The 23,641-nt window shown below is 40.9% G+C and overlaps 1 protein-coding gene across 1 annotated transcript; it reads right to left on the bottom strand.

Moving 5' to 3' along the window:
* Positions 1-44: 44 nt before the first annotated feature.
* LOC132951898 (calcium-activated chloride channel regulator 1-like) lies at positions 45-20,527 on the bottom strand. Its single transcript, XM_061023943.1, has 9 exons — positions 19,917-20,527; positions 4,473-4,906; positions 4,179-4,376; positions 3,980-4,088; positions 3,623-3,856; positions 2,967-3,533; positions 2,567-2,843; positions 2,282-2,449; positions 45-2,205 (listed from the first exon to the last, which is right to left on the bottom strand). Exons 1-9 carry the CDS (start codon positions 20,079-20,081, stop codon positions 818-820), a joined length of 3,540 nt encoding a protein of 1,179 aa, XP_060879926.1. The 5' UTR covers positions 20,082-20,527; the 3' UTR covers positions 45-817.
* Between the last annotated feature and the right edge of the window lie 3,114 nt (positions 20,528-23,641).

Below are 23,641 nucleotides of genomic sequence, written 5' to 3'. Positions count from 1 at the left end.
CGCACTTATTTTTGTTATATTTTATGTTGAAATGAAAAAAAAAATTACCCAATTATTATTGTTTTAATATAATATGGTATGTATGTATATTTTTTTACAAAATCATCAATATGAATGTACACAATGGCTTACTCGCTAAGTAGTCTACAACAAACTTAAGTTTAGGTACAAAAATATATCATTATATAAATATTTTGGACATAAAAAAAATATTACTGTTGTCTAAAGTTAAATTGATAGCTAGTCAATAGAGCTAGACACGATATTTTAACAACATGATATTTTTTGGTCATGCATACAATACGATTTACATTAATAATAATATAATATTTAAAAAAAAGGCACAAAACGGTGCATAACACTCGACTTATTAATATAATAATAATAATTGTCAGTATATCTATTTAGGGATTTGAGGCAGTTTTCATAATAATAAAGCTTATACAAAGGTCCTTTACGAACGTAATAGTAGTAGTAGTAGTAAAATAATAATAATAACCATTATTATTAATTACCATCATTATACAAGAGGGGGAATTATTTTAATTTAATTACAAAAGTATTTTACAAGAAACAAGTGAGATCATAACAAAAAACAAAATATAACTTGGTTGTACGTGTGGTGGTTTTTAGTCTACGACATTAGTGAATTTGACTAGAAACCGCAAAAAATAAAAAAAAATAAACATCCAGTAAACAGACCAAATAGTGCACGTACACACGATTAGCGTCGGAGAAGACCAAAGTCACACAAAATAAGTAGTCAGTCTTAATAACTTCAACGCTCCGTCGTCGTCTTCTTCACTTTCTTCAGTAATTATACCATGGTTATGTTTCGTTTCTTCTTGTCACCGCTGCTGACCGAACTCAAAGATCCCTGTAGGCTTTGGTTGAACAGGATCATATTGTTCCGGTGATAGTTGTTGTACTGGCCGGGCGGTGGTAGTCCGTTTTGTTGCTGCTGGAAATGGCCCGGGGCCGTTCCGTAAATGTTTTCCGCGTTGGCTTGTTGCTGCTGTTGTTGTTGTTGGAGTTGCTGTTGCTGGTAAGCTGGCAGAGGAGGCACTGGTGGCGGATACTGATTCTCGAAGTCGCCGATCTGACCGTATGGACTGGTCCTGCGCTCGTGTTCGTGCAACAACTGCGAAGCGGTCCACGATTGGTACGGACTCAACGGTTTCGGTGCACGGGTCAACGTTGCTCCAGCAATCACGCTCAGGTGACCATTACTCTGATGATGGTAAGGATGCGGTTGTTGATGTGGTTGTTGATGCGGTTGTTGATGCTGCTGCTGCTGCTGGAGATTGTAGTGATGGTCGTTGGTTGCAGCCGTTCCGTATTGTGCCACACTGTACCGTTTCTTCGCGTCGCCCGTGTCGATCAGACAAGGTTCAAAATGAGATTCCAGTTCTGTCTTGATGGCGTTCATGGGAGAAGATATGTTCAGTGCACCGCCGTTGCCGTTGGGTATGACAGACACATTGAGCGATTTTTCCGGCTTGGGCGACTGTTTCTCCGGCTTCCGGTTGCGTTTGACGGCGCAAAACACACAGTACATAAGCAACAGCAGAGCCAGTAGCATCAGGCCACCAGCGGCCGGTAACAATACGTCGTAGTGCATCTCAAAGTCCCCGGTGATCCCGGGTATGACGTTCTGGTTGGCAGATGTCCAAGACGGGTCGGCTGACGACACTGACGAGTGAGTGGTGATCAATGACGGCGGAGGCGGTGGTGACGGCACCGACACCCTGACCCAGTTAGACACGGGTCCGGGAATGGAATCAGACTCGACGCGACCGTACGCTTTGACGGCCACGAACAGCGTCTGGTCTAGGAGCTCGGGCATCTTGTTCATGTCCACTGAGAACACGGTCTCTGAGCCCGGAGCCAACGGCAGCGGAGTGCCGTGAATCCAAACTGGTGCAGAGTCGAAGTCGTTGAGCAACGACCGAAGTGACTGTGAATACCGGATTTCATACCGGGCTACAGAGTTTCCACCCATATCCGGCGACGTCCATGTAAGTCGGGCTTTCAACTCAGACTTGACAATTTCGGCTTTCAGGTCACCCACTCGGCCCACATTCGCCGATGATGACGACAGATCTTCAGCGGTGTATGTGACAGACAGTGGGGTGATAATACGTTGGAACGGATTCAGTTGTTCCACTGACGGTGACGTCATGAACGATCCACAGCAGTTCGATTCTATAAATACAATAATGTGACGTTAAGTAATGTCATATGAATTTATAAAGTTAAATTATTGAAGTTCTATACTAACCAGAATTTACTGGATTTCGTTCTATGTTTCTGTGGGAACTGTGTTGCCAAGTGTACGCATTGCTGCTGCTGTCCGAAACTGTGATTTCAAAAGTATAAACTCCAAGTCCACCAATCATCGGATTGAAATATCTTGAATAAATTCCATCGCCTTTCATAAGATCCGGATCTGTTTAAAACCAGTAAAATTAAATAAAAAAATGTTTTGGGTTTAGAAGAATAATGTTTTCTTTGACAACGGATTATCGCTATTTTAGAAAACACTAATTATACAAATTGTACTGACCTCCACTTCCTGTGTCCAAGAGATCAAACTTTTCACGATGTGCGTTCGAACCGTTTAAACCTGGTCGGATGACCGACACTTCGACCTTGGCACCCAGTACTGGATAGTCGCCGCGTTTGACTTCGGCATAAATCGTCAATGGATTGGTCGTTCCACTTGTCCAAGCCCTAGCTCTGACCACAGGAGAATTTTTCGATAGCGGTTTGGCCATCACTTGCACGTAATGCGGTTGCGGACTTCCTTGGAACCGTTCGATGTGGTATGTCCACGTTCCGGTCTGTAAAACGAAAAATACACACTCTGTTAACATTGAAATAAAACATAAAAAAACAACAGCAACATCAACAAAAAATGTCATGATAACATATAATAATAAACATAAACATGTAATAATATTCACCTCGTTTATGGCGGCCGGCACACTGAGCATTTTAAGCGATAACAGCGAATCGGATCGAGTCGAGTAGACCCGCTGCGATGGGCTGGTTAGGGTGATAGCTCTGATCAGTGGATTTTCGGTATTGTGCGTGTAAACGGTGAACTTTGCCGGTTCGCCCATGTGGTCCTCCAAAACGAAGCTACCAGTTACCACGGTCCGCCCGTCGTCGGTCAGTTCACGCCTGTGAATTTCCACTGGCAAATCGCCTTTGTTGCCTTGGTAGTATGTTTCCATTATATTGCGCATAACGTTTGTCAACTTGAAGTAAGTGGACAAGTATGACGTTGCCATGTTGTACCGGTTTTCGGTGACTGTGAACGAAATACCACCGGTCTTGTCGGCCATCCAGTCCAGGGATTTGAGCCTGTTGAGCATCGGGTACGTGACGGTTGCCAAACGTATGTTTTTATCTTTGGCCTCGGACACTTGTTTAGCCAAGTCCGGCGTGTACGATGCTAAAGTTCCAGGGGCGATCACTACGATGACCGAACTGGCGGGACCACTTTTGCTTGCGCGAGTTTCCAACATCTGCAAAGATAAAACACAACAGATAAATAAATATATTTTGTTTTTGGTGACTTTGTCCTGCGAAAGGTCGCATTGGCATGATTAATTACCTGTATAGCTTCCTTCAATGCGCAGGCCAAACACGCCGGTTGCCTCGAGTCACCAGTAGAGTATGGGATGTTCGACGCTACTTGGTCTCTTGCTTCCGGTGTTTGTAATCTGCTTAGTTCGTGCAGACGGTTAGCTGAAGAATCATTGGCCGAAACTAGGCCAACTTCGGTGTTTGCTGGAAGATCGTGTACGACCCATTTACGAATAGCCAATCGTAAAAAGCTCCAAGATTCCTACATAATGAAAATAATAATTATTAATCCCATATTAAAATAATAATAATATTATGTTATTATCAATAATCGATCGAGAAGATCGTCCGAGGATTTACAGGTAAACATTTTTGTGGTACATACCCTTTCCATCATATCTTTCGTGTCTTCGATGACCACTACGTATCTGGTAAGCATTTCTTTCTTGAAGATGAACGTCGGCGTTAGATTTTGATTTCCCGACAAGTTCACACTAAACATGACAATAAAAATAAATTAAACGTCCACAATCAAAATATATACGCGTATTGATATACTGTTTACGTGCGCAACGATCACTTACCCTTTGGTAAAGTCCGGATGAGTGTTTATGACCTCCATGATACTCCGCCTTCCGCAAAGTGCATTTTGTTTGGTAGGCGCGTAACGGTCGTGACTGGAAGCGTCGCAGAACTTGGTCACTTGAGATGCTGTGGAAAACATGAGTGAAGTTTTTGCTTCCGGGTGGACCAATGCTGTCGTGTTGATGGAATCACAAGCTCTATAAAAATAGAAAAGAAGAAAAATTAGTCTTGTAAAAAAAAAACATTTTCGATCGCAGCTATAATATTGTACACAACAATCGCTGCACACGCACCTGGTCTGGGAAATGGGTTTGTCAGAACATCCGTTGACCTCGGCCGGAGACGTTTCGGACGCGTAACATGACGGGTAGACCGCGTCGCCGGCATATCCGACCTCATCGAACACTCCGTACCGGTATTTGGCCCACTGTTTGGTCAGCTCCTTGCCCAGTTCTCGGGGCTCTTGGAATAACCGGTAACTAGAGTATATGGCGTCACCAGGACGGCCGCAACCTTGTGACTGTTGTGTCCACAGGGCATCTCCGTGCACCGGGTGCGGAAGTCCGACGAGCACGTCTGGCGTCTCTCCCTGGCTGCTGACGATCCCACGCAGATGACCGACACAGTGGTCTGGCCAGTTTTGCGGAAGCATCACGGTCACCGACCGGAAGTAAGCCTTGCCGCTGAGCGCTTCGTGTAGAGATTTCGATCCACTGGTGAATGCCGCCTGTGACACGAGAAAAAAAATTCATTTTAAATAACCGTTCGTGGGTATATATCATAATATATGTACACAAATAATGTATGGTTGTGCGCTCTCCCCGGGGGACGGACATATCGCGTATTATTTTTCACCGGTGTCACGTCAAACCTTACGTGTGCGCCGCCGTCAATGCCACATACCTAGGGCTTCGTCATCAGCCATAACCCCCTCAAACTACCCCATCGGCGGTGGAACGCGCGACGGCGTGAAAACGTCGACGTTGATAAAATGTGTATAATATTATTATTATAATGACGAACAGAAAAAAAAATAGTACGTTATAATATTATATATATTATACGTCATGGCGATCAGCGAGAGGTATAACCGCGGCGGCGAGGAACGTATTTATCACAAGCGCGTCTGCAGCTGTGAGCATGCGCGCCCTGGGCGAGAATTGATTGCCAGTCGAACCGGTCGTGATTTCGAACACGTTATAAATCACCCGGCAGCTAATTCGTCTGTCCGTCAGTGGTTTCGGCACCGAAACCAAAAATAAAATAAAATAATAACGACGACGACGCGCCCGTTACCCACTCTTCGTATAATATATATATATACCATACAAATCCGAAGAAATCCCCTAGGCCCATTAGTCTCGGTCGGAATGTCCAAAAACCAAGAGAGAAAATAAAACGCGAGTTTACCGACGTAAACGAATGTAACACACACACGTAACATATGCAAATGTCTGCAACGTGTGCAGTATTATAATATGGTTGTTGTATAGGTACGTATCGTATTACCCGGAGAAGACTCTGTGTGGGTAGATATACGAATATATCGAGTCGATTACGGTGGTTCTAATATTATTATACGGTATCGATTATGTTATAGGTATCGTTGCTCACGTTTGCGTCCGAAAAGTCATTTCCTATTGTTACGACGACGATCGGTCGATTATTATAACGAAGAGTTTCTAAAAACGCAATCGCGCGCGGCGGGAAAGTGATAGGTCGCTGCAGCTGACGGTGTAACGGTGCAGCAGGTATAGATAACAAGAACAATATAGGATATGATTTATATATTTAAGTACTCTTCTTCTGATCACAAACGTGTCTTGTCGTTAATCGGCGACGGTGGCCGGCAAGAGCGTTTTTTTCTCATACCGTTATTCCTAGTTTTCATCACGAATCAATTAAAACCCAGTGGATTACGCGCGCGGTTATCGAGCGGCGAAAACTTATCCGACGATTTAGCGAGAAATCTATCGTACCGTGGCCGACCGGTTAATTATCAACCACGAGGTGCTCATTATAACCGACGGTCGTGTGTATAAATATGTACATAATATTTATAATATTATATACAACACAGCTGCCGTGTGATTGATGCCGGACAAGCGCGTAACAAGATTATAATTCGGAGATTTTCTCGACGGAAAAACGGAAGCAAGACACACCCGTTTGATTTATGAAATTAATCCCATTTTAAACGGTAAAATTTCCGACCGGGATTTCGTCTAATTATTGCCATAAGCCTAAAACCCAAAGCCGGTCGATTTCAAAGAGCGGCGGCGGCGGCGGCGGCGAAGACCAGTCCTGACAAGACTGGTTTTATGTACGTATGTATATATGTGCGTCCGAAGAATTTTCATCGAAAATTCACTGTGCGAGAGAGTGTCCTCCGCACGAGTTATTTGCATAGGACGACACAACGACCAAGACAACAATGGGTGTGAATGTAGAGCGCACATCAAAAAAAAAAAAAAAAACAAGAATCGGTTACGATCGAAGCGACTATTGAAATCACCGCCCGCGACCCGACTGCCGTTTTTCGAGTACGTCACCCGGGCGGCTAAATATATATGCGGCGTGTAAACACACATTATAATATCATATTATTGTGGAGAAATCTATCGAGAAAAAAATTATCAATATGCGCGTGAGTTTTACGAAATGCGAGCGATAAAAAATATAATCGTCGAGCGGCGGAGAAAGTGGCGGCGGCGGCGGCACAAAATATATATATTTATATACATAATTTCTATACGCTATATACGGTTATTATTATTTTTTTCGGACATATAAAAATAATGATAATATGCAGTAGGTACCTATATAATATAATATTATGCTCGACCGCACGCAATAGACAACGATTTAATAATAATAAAAAAAAAACCGGCAATTGGCGAGGGAGCGCGTGACACGTATCGAAATCGGAATATCGAAACGACGCGATTTCGACACCACTTAGGTCCCGCCGGCAACACGTGGCTGGATAGACGTCGAGTAGCAAGTCTATATTATGCTAGATTATGCTATTTTATTGTTATCATCATTTATCACTGGCCACAGGTCAGCCCACAGCCAACAACGACGTATTATTTATTATTATTATTGTTGTGTTTTTTTCCTACACCATTCCGGAACGATGGAAATACGAGTTAGAAGCTCTTATATATACCCCACGACGACCGAATAGTCTCCGAACGTTTTTCTCACGAGGTCGGCCGAGGAATTCTCCCGGGCCATTACTGCATGCCCGGCGCGCCGATTACACACACACACACACACGCACCACTTATATATAATACCAACAACCAAGTAGTCGTATTGAAAACCCAACCGCGGTAATAGTATAATATGTGTTCCGATAGTAGGTATGTGTATTCTTCTTTATTGTGCGACCAGTTTTTTCGTTTCCTCCCGAGAGCGCATAGGTCGCCCCGAGGAAATGCCACTGACAGAGATGTCGCGCACATACACGAAGGACACCCCCTGTACCGTGCCGCTCCGTTACCCAGACACCGACGATTTGTATTGATGTTATTTTGGCCGGCAGAGTAGATTATTATTATTAATGAATATTGTGCGTCCGTTCGGTTTTTGGCGTACGCTGTCGAGCGCATATTCGCCGCGGTAACGTCCTGTACTTAATAATGTATTATAATATAGTCGATTCGAGAGATTGGTTTTATTTTTTGTCCGCGTAAAATAGAAAAAATTTCAAGTTAATTCTCGGACAACGGCACACCGTGGCTACACAATAACAATATAATAGTGATACACGCATTTTTCCAATCATAAGACACGTCCCCACGCGCGGGCTCGATCGGTGCCAAACGCGGCGGGCAAACACGCGCTACGATTCGGACGCGGGTTGACACCTCCGCCGCCGCCGATCCGATTTACATAAAAAAAAACGCGCACCGTATCCACAAAATGACTAACACTGTTTTTTTTCCCTCTCGTTATTATTATTATTCTCATTCAATCTGCTCCGAGGAAAAATCTGTAAGCGACCGCATCGATCGGACACGGGTTACATATTATTATTGTAGTTGTTGTGGGCCGTTGCTATGAGAGTTTTTTTCGTATGGCTTCTCCTCCTCCACCTGTACAGTACCTATACGTATATTATATCGTAAAGATTTATTAATAGAGAAAACGTTGTTCACGACACAATACCATTTTACCAGTGTACGTTATTACTTATCGTAATAGAAGTACAACGATACGACGTAGTTTACGATTTGACGTCTTACTACTTCTGCCGCCGCTGCTCATCAACCGGACGAGACGCACCACCACCACCACCCTGTACTTAGAACCATCATCTCCCGTCGCGCGGACACAGGGGTTAGAAAATCGTTTCGTGTACGACGGGGCCTATTGTCGTCAAATATGCGTACGACGGCGTAACGAGTACCCTGCATACATACCACGTCTGGTTTGTACCAGCTACCTATAATACGCTACCCGTGTACCTACACGCACAATAACAATAATAATAATATCATATTAGCCGTGTCATATAGTGATGCGGTATTTATGTGCGCTACGCGAAACACATAATACATCAACCGGTCGACGGTCTGTGTGTAGTTGTCTCGTCCGGTAATTAGCCGCTTCTGACGGCGGCCGAGCTGTCCGGAACACAAAGCGGGCGCGCGCCCGTCCGATGATGGAGTCGAACACACGTCGAACTGCCGCGTCAAATGCGCGTTAAGTCGAGAGGGCCGCGGGACGACGTTGGCAAATTACCGAGGAAAAAAAACCTAATAACACTCGACCGTCTCGTCGGACCGTGCAGTGTTTGGCCATCAAATCTTCGTGCAAGACGCTCTCGTCCGATTGTACCCAGACGGCTAATTAGCGTTAACCTCGCGTGGTATCGCATACAACCGATATAATAATATTACGAAACGCATTGTTGTTCGTATCTTACTAGCCGCCGCCGCCGTTACGAAAAAAATATTTTGTGAGTTTTTGACTCTTTTTCCGTAGTTTTTTTACTTGCGCGAGTGAAGATGTGCGACGCGAATCCCTCTCGCCCCGACAGACGGAGTCCGGGCGGTGACGCCGAATGCATTAAAAAAAGAATAATATTAACGAAAAAAAAATAAATAGTAATCCTTCTAAAGCGCGTTCCGTCAACCGCAGGGTGTGTGTGTGTGTGATTCGGGGGGGGGGGGGGGGTCGTCCATCACGTAGGATAATGGAAATGCTTATTACGGTCGCCCGTATATATAATGTCGTCCGAAGAAATATCTCATAATGCACTCTCCATGCCATAAGTACCGGTTATTATTATTATTATTATTATCGTATAGGTATATATATAATATATACATGTATATCTCCCCGTAGCGTTCTCTCCGTCATTCTCGAAAACGAAAACCCGATCCATTAACGGCCGACACGCCTCTTACCTGTTGGGCCGTGGAAACAAAAAAAAAATATTATGTGTATATATATAAACACGGTGACGTCTTCGTATATAATATTGAGTGTTCCGAGTGTACCACCGGCCGCAAGTCCATAACACACGATAAACGTTGAAAATGTGATTTACCACCGCGTCTATGGATCGGTCGGTCGGGTCTTGCGGTTTTTCGACTTGCCAGCACCGCAATCGATGATTTTCATCGATATTCACACTTTACACGTGTAAGCACATAATATTATTATTACGCGTTCACATTTGCGCGTGTGTGTGTGTGTAGATTTTTTCTCTACCCGCACACATTGTATACGTTATATTATTATTATTATAATATCTCCATATTTTTCGATGGATTTTTGACTTTCCAAAAGAACGCGACCGGTGTTTGGATTTCTCGAAATTACCGACGGGATTCCGAAACAAAACATCAAATCGATTGCTGGAATTCATCTATAATACGCATGATCGCAATGTCGACGATAACATTCTACGATTTAAATGTGGTTAAATGCATTACTAGCCGAACGCGATGATAATAATTAATAAATAATATTAAATATTTGATGCAATAATATTTATATATTTTATTTATTCGGTGTGTACGGACAAAATGTATATTCTGTTAACACTAGATTATATAAAACATTTAAATTAAATGTACTTCTATGAACATTTCGAGGTTATACAGTGTTACATATTATATAATTAAACGAAGATTGGGATACCCCGGAGTCATAATGATTGTAATAAAGAATAAACGTAAAATTGTTTTTTCACCAGACATTATTATTTTATGTCAGTCCAAATAAGGTGATCAGTGATCACCGTGTGTGCCTTTACTGTTAGCAACAACTATCTATAAAATGGTTCTAACGTGTGAAATAAATAAATAAGACGTTTTTGAGTTTTATAACATTTTAATACCTATCATCTATTGATTTATTATTTATAAGTCAGTATTATATTCATAGACAAAAAAATAAAATATGACAATTTTAATATTTCTAAGTTAATATGAAAATCCATTATTTTATATTTTAGACATTTAATTGCGGAAATAAGAATTTGTAGGATGGCTTTTAGTGTTCTTGTTTTATATCTTACGCACATTTGGAAAGAGTTGGTGCATATTAACTTTGGTTACTAATTCTATGGTTCTATCTGCTATCGTAACGATCAACGTTGGTTAAGACCAAGTTGAGCGTTACACATTGGAGACAATAAATCTATAGGTTTTAGAGTAAAAAAAAATAATACGATTATAATCATCAATAGATAAATTACAATAAGAATCAATCATAAAGTTAATCATTTAGTAATAATTATTTAAATTGAATGTGATCGCTTTAGCAATTACCGTAAATATATAGGTATACTTTTGAAATATTTCAGCAATAATTCGCGTTCACCACGATATTTTCTTTTATACGATAAACGCGCTAGTCTGCCGTGTAATCGGTAAAAGTTCGTACTACATAATTTGCACTGCAAGCCGAAGTCTATGATATGAGTTTTTATAATTTCAATTCAGAGCATTGAAAACGTCATTTTAGATATTTAATAAAAACCAAACGGCAAGAGCGTAATAATTTCGCAGATGTTTTACCCGATTGTAACGATTTCTTAACGAGTCGGTCGGAACGCAGTATATTATCAAATAATTAGGTAACAAACACCGAGTTTGACGGTTAGAGATAACGTTATTGGCGAATTTAATTTAAAAAAACATTGGAGATCCGCGAACTGGTCTCTTGCTTCGTGCAGGACTAGTATACGGACCAGAAATAATACGAGTTAAAATTTGAAAATTGCGTGCCACTGTGCGGAGTTGCAAATATATTATTATAATAATAAAGATTTATATTCGTTCACCGATTCCCCGCTTGCTTAACGTGCAGTAAGAGTTTATTCACATAGCTGTAGCAGACAAACATCGCATCGAAGTTTACACGACTTGCACGTTGCACACGTCTACAACCGGGAGACTGCAGCGCATTTTCACGATTTCCGCGGAGAGTTGGAAAAAAAAGCGGCCGGACGCGTATAGCACGATATAACGTAATATATTATAAGAGCTCTTTGTGTAGTATTATTATTATTATTATTATTATTATTGTTGTGGCGCGCGTTCAATCGTTTTTTTTTTCGCGATTAGCACGTTTACCGAGGGCGCTCGCGCGAGATATTACGGCTCAACCGGTTTGCGTTACACTTAAACATACGTATAATATTATAATATATTGTAAAATATTCAGACTGTTAAAATAAACTCGATCGTACACCACATACCATCTCACACTTAAATATGTAAAATTTATTATAATAAATAATGTATACGCGACGACGATACGTTATAATACACTCCGACCCGAGAGACGAAGTATATAACAATAATAATAATAATAATATTCAAAACGAAATCCACCCACGACACATATTATACGCGCACACGCAGAAATAATATATATATATATTATTCGCACGGGGATTTATGGGTTCTGCGCATGTATAATATTATTGTGTACTCTGTATAATACTCATGAATGTGCAATGTGGATGACGAGGTGGAGGGGAGAAAAAAATCCGATCGGAGAGCGAGAGAGGAGAAAAACGTTCGAACACACACACAACAATCGGCCGTCGATTAGCCCCGTAGGATAAAATATTATGCTGCGGCGTTGGTCACGACCGAAACGCGAACGCACGACGCCGACGCCACGACAACGACGACGACGACGACCGTCATCGAGCAAGACTCCAAGTATAATGTGTAATAATAATATATATATAAAGTCGACGACGGTCATCTGTCTGCCTGCCTGCCTCTCTCTCCCGCTCGCTCTTATGTCGTCTCTCTCGAACGGATAAAAATAAGAGTAACTCTGTGCACGACCGGTCGAAGGTATTTTTCTTATATTATATTATGTAGGTACAGACTGCAGCGTTCGCCATTTCGTCTCCTATATGCACACGCACTCGCTTACATTATAATATTATATACTTCGTCGGCACCGTTTGTAATAATGCTTAGGAGCACCGATTACAGCACACGTGTCTCCCCCACTAACACCCTTTTTACGCTTCCTCACGGCTAGAAAACCGTTAAATATTCACACGACGAGACGACCTCCTATATATTATATATACATAATAATATATATATTTATTATAAATTATAATGCGTATATATTATATTGTCCAAGCGTACGGTATTCACGAAAAAAAAAACCGCGAGGTCTTATATAATTTAATAACGCGACGTCGGCGATAATAAGACGAGTGAGAGAGAGAAAAAAACGTCAATCGTATACACATCACGGTCGGTCGGTTTTGTTGTAAAAACCATTGCCGCCGCGCACAGTGATTACGGGCCGCCGCCGCGATAATAATTATTAATCGTATACGGCGGCGGATAACACAATGGGATGTACAAGAAACGGCGTAGGATTCGTTTCGGTCGTACATGATGGCGGCAACGGAGACCGAGGGTATTATTCTCCGTCGGACGTAATCCTTTTCCGGGGGAAAACATATGGTGCCGCCGCCACGACGATATAATCGACGAGTTATAACTTATTAGGTACTAGGTACTACTAATTATCGTATGATATAAATATTATCCGTACGCATTAGAGAAATTACCTAGAAAATCGATACAGCCGCAATTCGTGGTTTTTGGGGTTTCTCGAGGGAAGTGCACGCGTCCAATTTCCATACGCCGTGTCGCCATGTGTCGTCTAATGACCGGCGCCGTCGGACGACTTCCGCAGAAAGTGTTTTGGGACGAAAAAAAAACTAAATTCGGGATACGAAGTTTTTATTATTAACTCGAGTCACGTGAAGTGAAAGTCCGGCGTGTAAGTGTGTACAAATCATATTGTGCAGTTGGGCACCGGAGAAGCCTCGGTCGTACCCCCGGTATACACGCACATCACAGTTCGACGTCTGCACCGGTGTAATCGGCCGTAAACGCGTTTAACGTAGTATCGGGTGTACGAACGGTTACCGTAAACATGTTATGCTATTACGTACTCGCTTACGTGTGTGTGTGTGTGCGCGCTTTTCAAGCTAAAGAGTGCCGCGACGCAAGACAAGAGCCGGACGACGACGGAGAGACACGATGAGTGCGTTAAATGATTCAACCCGAGTGAGTATTTATAGTGTAAGGTATATATTGTGCACGGACACACGGCTGCTTCCATAATATATTGGGTTACGCGGACTCTGAACAAGGATATACTTATAAGTAGACACATGTGTATGTACTTGCCGACCGGCCATACTACCATACAGCCTTAGAACATTTAATATATGTATGCAGTGCGTTTCCTCTGCCGCGTAACGTTATCCGTTCACATATTATGCACAAACTATATTATATTATAGTGTATATGAGAGACAAAAACTGTTCCTATATATTATAAGTGTACACGCGTGCGTGTAATATAAAATTACCCGCACCACGTCCAGAGAAAAGCGTTGTTTTTGATTTTTTTTGTCTTCGGCTATAAACGCAGTTAAACGTATACACTGTTCTGTGTATGTTAAAATATTATAATAAACACTACACTCCCCCCCCTCACCCCATATCCTCCTAACCAACCGCGGTCGTCGTACGCCACTAAATTACAAATTGGTATATTTCCACCGCACGTTACGTAATTATTATAATTTCTTTGGTCAATACACGCTACGAATCTACGATGATAATATATCAATAGTATAGGTACATAATATACATTTTAATCGTTTTTAATAATATTCAAATTTTTCTTTTACCGGACGTTCTGAAAAACATTGTTTTTTTTAACCGTATTGTTTTGTTTAGTAAAAAGTCGAGTTATTGTTTTTTTTTTTCTGTGGTCCAGTGATTTTTCGAAACACTTGCAACAGCAGTAGTGCCTACCTATAATATGTTGCAGTCTACCTGCGTATAATAATTAGGCGTGTATAAAATGAAAAATAATATAGCTGCGGCGACGTATTTAAAACGCACTCGACGTCGGTTTTGTTCTTTTTTCTTTTACCCGCGCGCACTTTAAACGTGTGTTCGTATACAATGGCTGTACATCATGATTTACATGTGTGTACTTTCACTGTTACGCGCGCATATGCTTATTACGTGTAAGTTATACTTAAGGTACAGTGATGTATTATTATAATATACCGCATGTATAATATAGGCTACCAGTTCGGCGGCGCCTCATCGGAGGATCCGCACACAATGTGCGTCGACCTTGCTACTGCGGGGGAGGAGAGGACCGATCATCTCCAAATACCATACGCAGCAGTAATGATAATTTGTACACGATTTCAATCGCGTTCGCCAGCAGCAGCCCTTTGCTCGTAGGTATTAGTTATTCCGATCGCGTCACACGAGACGACGGCGACGGCGTCGAACAGACGAAGAATGCAGCGCGCCGTACCTATATATATATTATACGATTCGATATAATATTATAAGCCCGCCGTTTATATACGTGTGGCGCCGCGACCACCGACGACAGTTTTCCGCGAATCCGGTGTGCGCGTGCGCGACTGCATCATACATGTAGGAACGCATTCGTATTACCTATATAATATTATACCGTAGGTATGTAATATGCGTTTTTTCTACAGAAGACTATTACATATTATACAATTATATTATTGATGTAGGTATATTATATTACATAGGTATACGTCATATTATATAGTAACCGGATCGGTAAACCACGTCGGAGAGAATAATAACACAAAACAAAACGGTATGTACCATAATGCACTCTCGGTGCGCGCAACCTGCATACAATATTATAGGTATACCTATACTTGGAGATAATTAACTGCATGTTACATAGTGCGCTCCGCGATCGCGGTGGTTTAAGGTCGTCCGCGTGTCAAGTGTGTGTGGTGCTGGTGCACCTCTCTCATTATTAAACCGCGTCGTCGTGATGCGGTCATTTATCATTTTTAGTAGGTATGTAATAATATAATATACGAAAAAAGGCCGAGCGCGATGTATTCAAAATATAATATCTATATACAACCTCATAATATAGTGGAGATATAAACGCAAGTACTATCGTTATAACGTCATTGTTCGTGTGCGTTTCGTACTCGAACAGTGTTTGAAAGAAATCTGTCAGTCGCGCGCGAGCGTTTAAAGAACGAACGGAAGGAAGCAGGGCGGCCGGGGGAGGACGCCGTTTGATTAATAATAATAAATAGGTAGGTCCAGGCGGCGGCGGCGTCGTCGTCGATGCCTCTTCCCCGCGGTTAATCGTCGAGTGTGCGACCGCGATTTGAGTGTATTACCTAATGATGGATTCACGGACTCCAGAACGTCAGAGGAGAGACGAGGAGCACCGCTTATATATGGTTTAGAACCACCACGGACTCGGTAATTATATCACATTAGTCGGCCGGTTAAGCTTTTCACGTTACGTTTTTCCTGCAGGAAAGCGCACATCACAATTCTAATATAAATGGGTTATGTGCTAGCCCAAGGTCGCGGGCGCAGTCGTAACGGTCGGTCGAAGACGACCACCGAAAGAGAATATTATTTTGTGTATTTAGGAACTTGCAGCAGTAGCCCCGCCAAAGGATCCACTGCACGAACAGAGTACAAGTGAGATCGTGTCGTCATCGTCGTCGAGCATTCGCGCCGACGTCCGCTCGACGTCAAATCATGTGGAAACGAGGTGGCGGCCTTCGCGGCGTGACACTGCGCCCAGATGACGATCGATATATTATTCTAAAAAGAGACACAGACGAGAGACTGCAGCAGCAGCAGCAGCAAGAGCATAATATACTCTTTTGACCTCCGACTGTTTTGAATAATATTCCTGTTCGGAATGAATTTTATCCACTGCCGCGGTGATGGAGAACACACAAAATTGTAACGCGTCACAATCCTAGTGTAGAAATGATGATGATGATAATAACAGTGACGACCTGCGCCCCACGACCGAGAAAATCGTCCGGCGGCGTATCGAACGAACGAATTCCACGAGCGCCGGCGTAGTACACATCGACGCGCTGGACCGGTTTTTTCGTGGTCGTGTTTTTCGTCGCGGCGCGGCGCGAGGTGTCCGGCCGGTCGCGCGGCAACAACAATTAGCGCGCGCGGGGCGGGACCCGGGCCGGCCGCAGCTACCGGTGTTCACCTCGGTGACAACGAGGGAACCGCCGCCGCCTCCACCCGCCATCTAATCCCATAAACGCGTATTTATTATTGTTTATGACAACGTATGATGAATACATTTTCGCGATTTTCACGACATTTTAGTCTAATTCCGATTACTATACTGCTTCAGTCTGTATGTACGTAGGTACCATTGTTTTTTCACATATTTCCGATTTTTTCTTCCGTTCCTCGATTTGTCAACGCGTTTTGAATTTCTACCGCTGTTACTCGCGTACCTATTTTTCAAACTAGGAGAAACGTGGTTTTTAGAGCATACCGTCGTCGGCGCGTCGGCCTGAAAACGATCAAACTACAATATTTTATTTTTTGCCAGATTGCTATGCCGTATATTACCGCAGTGATGATGCGACCGGCATAACACTAAACTATTCAGAAATAACTAAATGACTATTAGGAAGTTGCTGATTTGTTATTGCACCGTTGTTCTCTATTCCGTTGACTATAGTCCACTAGTCCACTGTATGCCTATAATATTATGTTGGTATACTAGAGATTAGTCGATTATTGGAATATGTGACACACGCATTATAAGACGGCATTTCAAACTTGATACGAAGTGTCATTAAGCTATGTGTGCTATAAAGCTATAATAAGTTATTACATCGCACTGCGAGGAAATAATGAGTTCGGAAATATCGAAAACGCCTGTGTATATCTACTCTACTTGTTACTCGTGCTACGTACGAATATAATCGGAGGTACCTATAATCATGTAAACGCGTATTTATCCCGGCCTTATAATATACGGTGGCGAGACTTTAGTAAATCCGTTATATTCCACCGGACCGCCGTAACCTCATTGCTATCATCATCGGAAACCGGTTAACAGGTTTTCGTCGATGATGTTTTTAGTGATTACTGATTACACACCGCCAGCGAACGGCGAGCGTTATATTATATTTTATATTATAGTATCCGATCGAACCAATTATATCCGTGATTATTTTATAAGCGCGTTATTTAATGGTCTCAGCTCGGGTTCAAGTTCAATAATTAATCTTTAGCATCGCGCGACGCGAATAGGTACCTACCATTAAAAGTGTATATAATTTTTTGTTTCACTTTTTTCTTTGCGGATAGCGTTATTGATAATTACAGGTATCCGATTAGTCCTCGCGGTCATTCCGTCGAGGCGTTTAAATCCGTGTTTTCGATGACATCTACGCAATACGCATTCATTGGTTTCGGCGGTCCAGATTAAACTACTATTAGTATTTATTACCAGTCGTTAGTATTTATTTTACATTTAATCGATACGAACATTTTTTTTGTATACATATTATATATGGCGTGCATAAAAACCGTATTCGAAGTCGATTATTTTTTGCGCAGCACGCGCCGCCTCGGAATTCGACGCTCTACTTTGAATTATTATTATAATTTATTATCGACCAGAGAATGACAATAATTATTAATCGTATCGGATCGTGCGCGTGTGTGCACAGAATAATGTGCACATTGCGCAGTGTACGAAAAGCAAACGGGATCTCCTTAATATTATGTTTTGGTCGACTATATCGTGTCGCACACGACGACGATGAATTATATGTTCCGACTGGCTATAATAGTACCATCGGAGGAGAGAGACTGCCTCGCTGTCTTAATATCCACAGATTTCGGCCCGTAATATTTATAGCATAATGGTATATACCTATATTTAAACCAGTTTTGACCGACGACCCGTATGATATACACGGGTTTTGACAAGACGACACGGCACACAGACACAAAAATATATTGGAATGGTAAGGATAAAACCGATCTCGCGCGCTATATTTCACCGGGCGCACCGGGCATATAACTTAATGACAATAATATGATATCATAAATAATGCGTGTATTTTTTTATAACACCGTTTTTCGACCGCGTATCTATACCTGCGTGACTTGTCGACCGAACTCGAATGATAATAATTCCGAGGTGTAAATATTATGATTTTAATACGGCGATTGTGTGCGATTGATGTAAATAATTTTACACGCCGGCCCGCTGTTTGACCGATAATAAGACGTTTTTGTGGGCGACCGATGCGGTGCGCTACCGTCGTGGCGGCGTTCATGTCGCCGCCGCCGCAAAATAGTGAAAGCGAAAGAAAATTTTCAGTTTTCGCGTTATTGTCGCTGGTATTGCCGAGGCGACCGTGAAAACGTATTGCCGGCGAGATGAAGATCCGATCCTATTTCGATAATATGACATAATAGACTTCCACGTATTGTTTATAAATACGATTTGTCCATTTAAAAATAATAATATTATTATTATGTACGTTTACAAACGAAAACGACCGTCCGCGACACGGCAACAAGTGTACGCGGTCCGATTGTCGCGCAAACAACGCGTATAAATTATTATAATTTTCCGAGAGAGCCGGCACGGCCGCGTTTAACGTCGAAATCAGACCAAAACGGAAGGCCGGACCACCGCCACCGGCGGAGGAGGTCGGTCGGTCAACCGGTGCACATAATAATAATGTATAATATTTAGGTATATATCTATCGTGGTCGTCGTCGACCTATTCATAGAGACGAGTTTGGCGGTTTGAAATAATAAAATGTGTATTATATACCTACTAGTTTTTTTTTTATTGTTATTATTATTATTATTAAAGGTCCGCGATTGATATTTTCCTATTCGACGTTCTCTTCCTACGCATTGACGTATTATATATTATGTATTGTGGAGCACGGCCGCCGACAACACAATAGACGATAAAAACTTGCGTATATTATAAGAAATTACCCAGGACCACGGTAAAGTGATTCGATAAATTGCTCGACGGAATCGCCGTAAAAGGGAAAAAAATAATAATTGCACGTATGCCGCCCGAGTCACGGGCGGGCGGTAAAATTATTATTACGAGACTATGGGTACCTACGACTTAACTACGCCGATTTGTGTATATTGTATTTGTTCAGAGTAAACACAAAAAATGTTCACCGTCTAATAAGACGATAAAAAATCTACCCATCACTACTATCAAGAAAAATGATGTATCGTCGGTCTTTCGACCGAAAAACGAAAAATAAAAAAACTTTAACCACACGAAATTTGGACCTAAGTGTACCTATATACAATATACCTAATATTAATAATAATATTATCTAGACACTTACCTCGACGTTGTTAACGATCAGTTTGCAATTTGCCACGGGGACGGAATCCTTGATGGCGACCACCACGTTGTCGTAAGCTCCGGACTGGAAGACGGCCGAACCACCGGCGAACGCGGCCGCGACGGTGCACGCGAGCACCGCCGCCAAAAACGCGCAAACTGTCATTTTTCGGGCGCTGTTTGATCACACCTAACCACTACCACCACCGGTCGCTGTCGTGTCGGCGGGTCGCGGCGTTAGGCCTGTGTGTGTGTGTGGTGCACTCGCTCAAATAGCGGCAGGGGACGACGTCGACGTCGTCATGATCATCGGCAGAAAAAAAGGCCGGGTTGAAACCAACAGCAGCGACGACGACGAAATAAAATTATATTAATATGTATACCGATAAAATTCAGTGGTTAATTTATCAGAAAAAAAAAAATCAACAAAAAAACCTTTCGGTTTCCGGACGCACAGTATCGACGGAAAAACTCGCGCACCGCTGTCGTTCGAAACGAAAAAAAAATTATCTCTTACGTGTGCGTAAATCGAGAAATAATCCTTCCTCGACTGGCACGGACGGTGACGAACGAACTGACGACTCGAGTGTGAAAACTGAACTGAACTATCGAGTGCGCCGGCGGGAGAACAGGTACCTGGCTCGCTGGCGCTGGTGCGGTCGACCGCCGCCGTGCGGCGCTGCGGTCGCGGCGCAGACCGTATTTTGTATTTAATATTATTATTATTATTATTATTATTTGCCTCGGTGCTGCAGTTGTAGTTGCCGCGTACGTGTGGCGGGTCTGGGACGTGATTATTTTTTTATTTTACCTCCATTGTCGTTGTTGTTGTTATTGTTGTCACGGCGACACTATACACCGCCTCCACCGTCCTCTCCGACGGCGGTGCGTTTTATTTTTTCTCCGAGCGAATCTACCGAGTCCGACTTTTCAGCAACTCCCGAAAAGTCAGTCTGGACTAATAACGATTAGACTCATCGTCATAAATTATCGATTTACGGTACCAGCCGGAGAACTATAATATACTTATTAAAACCGTAAGACTAAGTAAACGAGGCTTAACCACCGGACACGAACGATTATTATTATTATTTTGTCTCGAGATTTGGTCAACGAACTCGATTTTCACGTTTCCATATACACACCAATACACCTTTTAATAATATATAATTATATATTAATAACAATAGTATGTAATGAGCTTCTATTGTATACTTATACCTTGTTATTGTTGAAATATTTTAGTTTTGATTTTTTAATCGGTTTCGATCTTAAAAATTGCTATTTTAGTCGGTACGGCCAGTATTTCTCTGGAACCACGATTTTCACTTTCTCGCGGTTTTTAATCTCTACGGTTTATCGCTTTGTATTATTATTTTCGATTTCCGGTAGGTGTTGAATATAGGTAGCCTGAACACCGAACAGGTACCCATTAATTTGTCATTAAAACAACGCGTCAGTTTATTCTCGAGAAAATAGTAGGTACTGTCCGTGTGCATTACTTATTTTTTTATTATTTTAAAAATGTAGATCACCAATTATTTTCGATTAAAGCGTAAACATTTTTTTAATTTTTACAAGACATGCGTTCTATATTATAGAAGATAGTAAAAAATTCGGTATTTCAGATACTTAGTACATATCTATACCCACCATTACAACCTCACTAATATTTCCACATTTGAAGATGACACTTGTATAAGTTACTCTGACCTCGATGGCTATATAATATAATCATATAAATTACCATTAATAATATTCAAATTTACTTTAAAGAACAACAAATCTAGTTTAACCTATAATAAAAATTAATCACTCAATAAGTTGAAGCCAATGTCACTGGACATCACGCATTCTAGATTTTTTTAAAAACCGATAGGTCTCTATATTAATTTATTTGGAATAAAAATAAATAAATGATATATGCTTTTCTTCTCCACAATATTGTTATAAATTATAATATATCACCATTTTAATCTGCTGCTAATCTGCTCGAATTTTGAACAAAATAGTTTACTATTGTTCCTAAATAAATGTTTGACCTAACCTTTTTTTTGACGTAGGTAATATTGTTGTTTAGTAAATTCGGTACTACCTATAAAAAAAATTGATTCATATTTCCGTACTATACTATAGGTATACAGTGAATATTAGGTACCTACTATAAAAAGCGTAGTGATGATGAGCTGAATTAAAATCAATTTCTATAATAATTAATTTATACGGATTTTTTATGAATACTAAAAACACTTCAAGTTACGATATTATGATATGATCCATATATACAACTACAATAAGCGTTATTGGCGAAACTAACACAATATAATATAATGCAGACTGCTGTAATTCGCAACCATGGTCCACGATAAAGGTATATACGCAACGGGTGTGTTGAAAAAATAACGTAACGCGATTGCCGAATTAAATCGATTATTTTTCAAGCACGCCAATTACCGAAATGTATAACATTTTATTGGGTGACTAATGAACAAGCGTGTATATAATATTACTACATGTAGAACAATATTATTGTGTACATTGTAATGAATGCATCTATTACAATGCAAACATATGCGAAAACGATTTAAGAGCTCGGCTAAACAAATAATATATACTATTTTATAGTAACAAATATTATACTTATGCCACATATTATTTACTTTAAAAACCATCGTTGTGTGAAAATGGGTCAATCGACACTATTGGACGAACATCGTAATATTGTAGTATTATATGTTTGTCGATTGTTTTTCTATACTGTTTTAAATTTTTTTCCATCGTCTCTAAACCGACGGATTTTCTGTAAACGATATTATTACTATAATATTATAGCTGTTAAATCATCTATGATACATAGATATATATACATTTTATACTGCGGTATAAAAATAAAATAATACAGGATTGTGTGGGATGGGTGAGTTTTTATGGCCAAAGAAAATATCTCAAAGACCTTTTATCGATTCCAAAATACTGCGTGACAGATAATATTTCTATCAGATATTCGTTAATACTATAACTATACATGGCGTTATTATTGTTACACAGACAATCTGCAGATACCGTATTTTAATGGCGAAATCTCAAACAGACGCATATTACATTATATTATTATGCAAGTATACCTACGTTCGGTGTACGCAAAATATTATCTTTTTTTTTTTTAAATTTATCATTTATTATCATAATAATATCAAAACGTATAACATTTATTTTTATTTTTTGTACATCGTCGCGCAAAATAGTGTTAAAACAGTCAGAATTATTCGTGCGATAAGGTCACTGCTGCAGTCTACTAACATAAAAACGCACAAACAACATAATATTCTTCGAAATAAGTATAAGTAATAATATTATATTTACATGCGTATTTTCGTGTCCTGCGGTAATTCTACGTACCGTCGTGCGCGGGATATTAAACATTTAATTTGTTTCTTCAAAGAAATAAAGAATTCCACCGCTCTCGGAAGCGATAACAAGCCCGTTTTGTGGTATTAAATTTTTACGGGGCACAGCATTTCAAAATGTGCTAGCGCTTACGCGTTTTATAATAATAATAATTATTATGATCCGACGAAATTGGTCGAAAATACCGCTTAATTTTATTTTAAATATGCACCTCCGTACTTTGTTCATGTTGCAAAAATGGTTTGCAAACCGTTTGTATATAATAAAATTACAAAAATATTTAGCAAGCTGTTATAAAATATGTCGCGTCCGCTGGCA

The sequence above is a fragment of the Metopolophium dirhodum genome, chromosome 9 (genome assembly GCF_019925205.1).
Source record: "Metopolophium dirhodum isolate CAU chromosome 9, ASM1992520v1, whole genome shotgun sequence".
NCBI classification, from domain to species: Eukaryota; Metazoa; Arthropoda; class Insecta; order Hemiptera; family Aphididae; genus Metopolophium; species Metopolophium dirhodum.
This window is presented reverse-complemented; position numbering and strand designations above follow the sequence as displayed.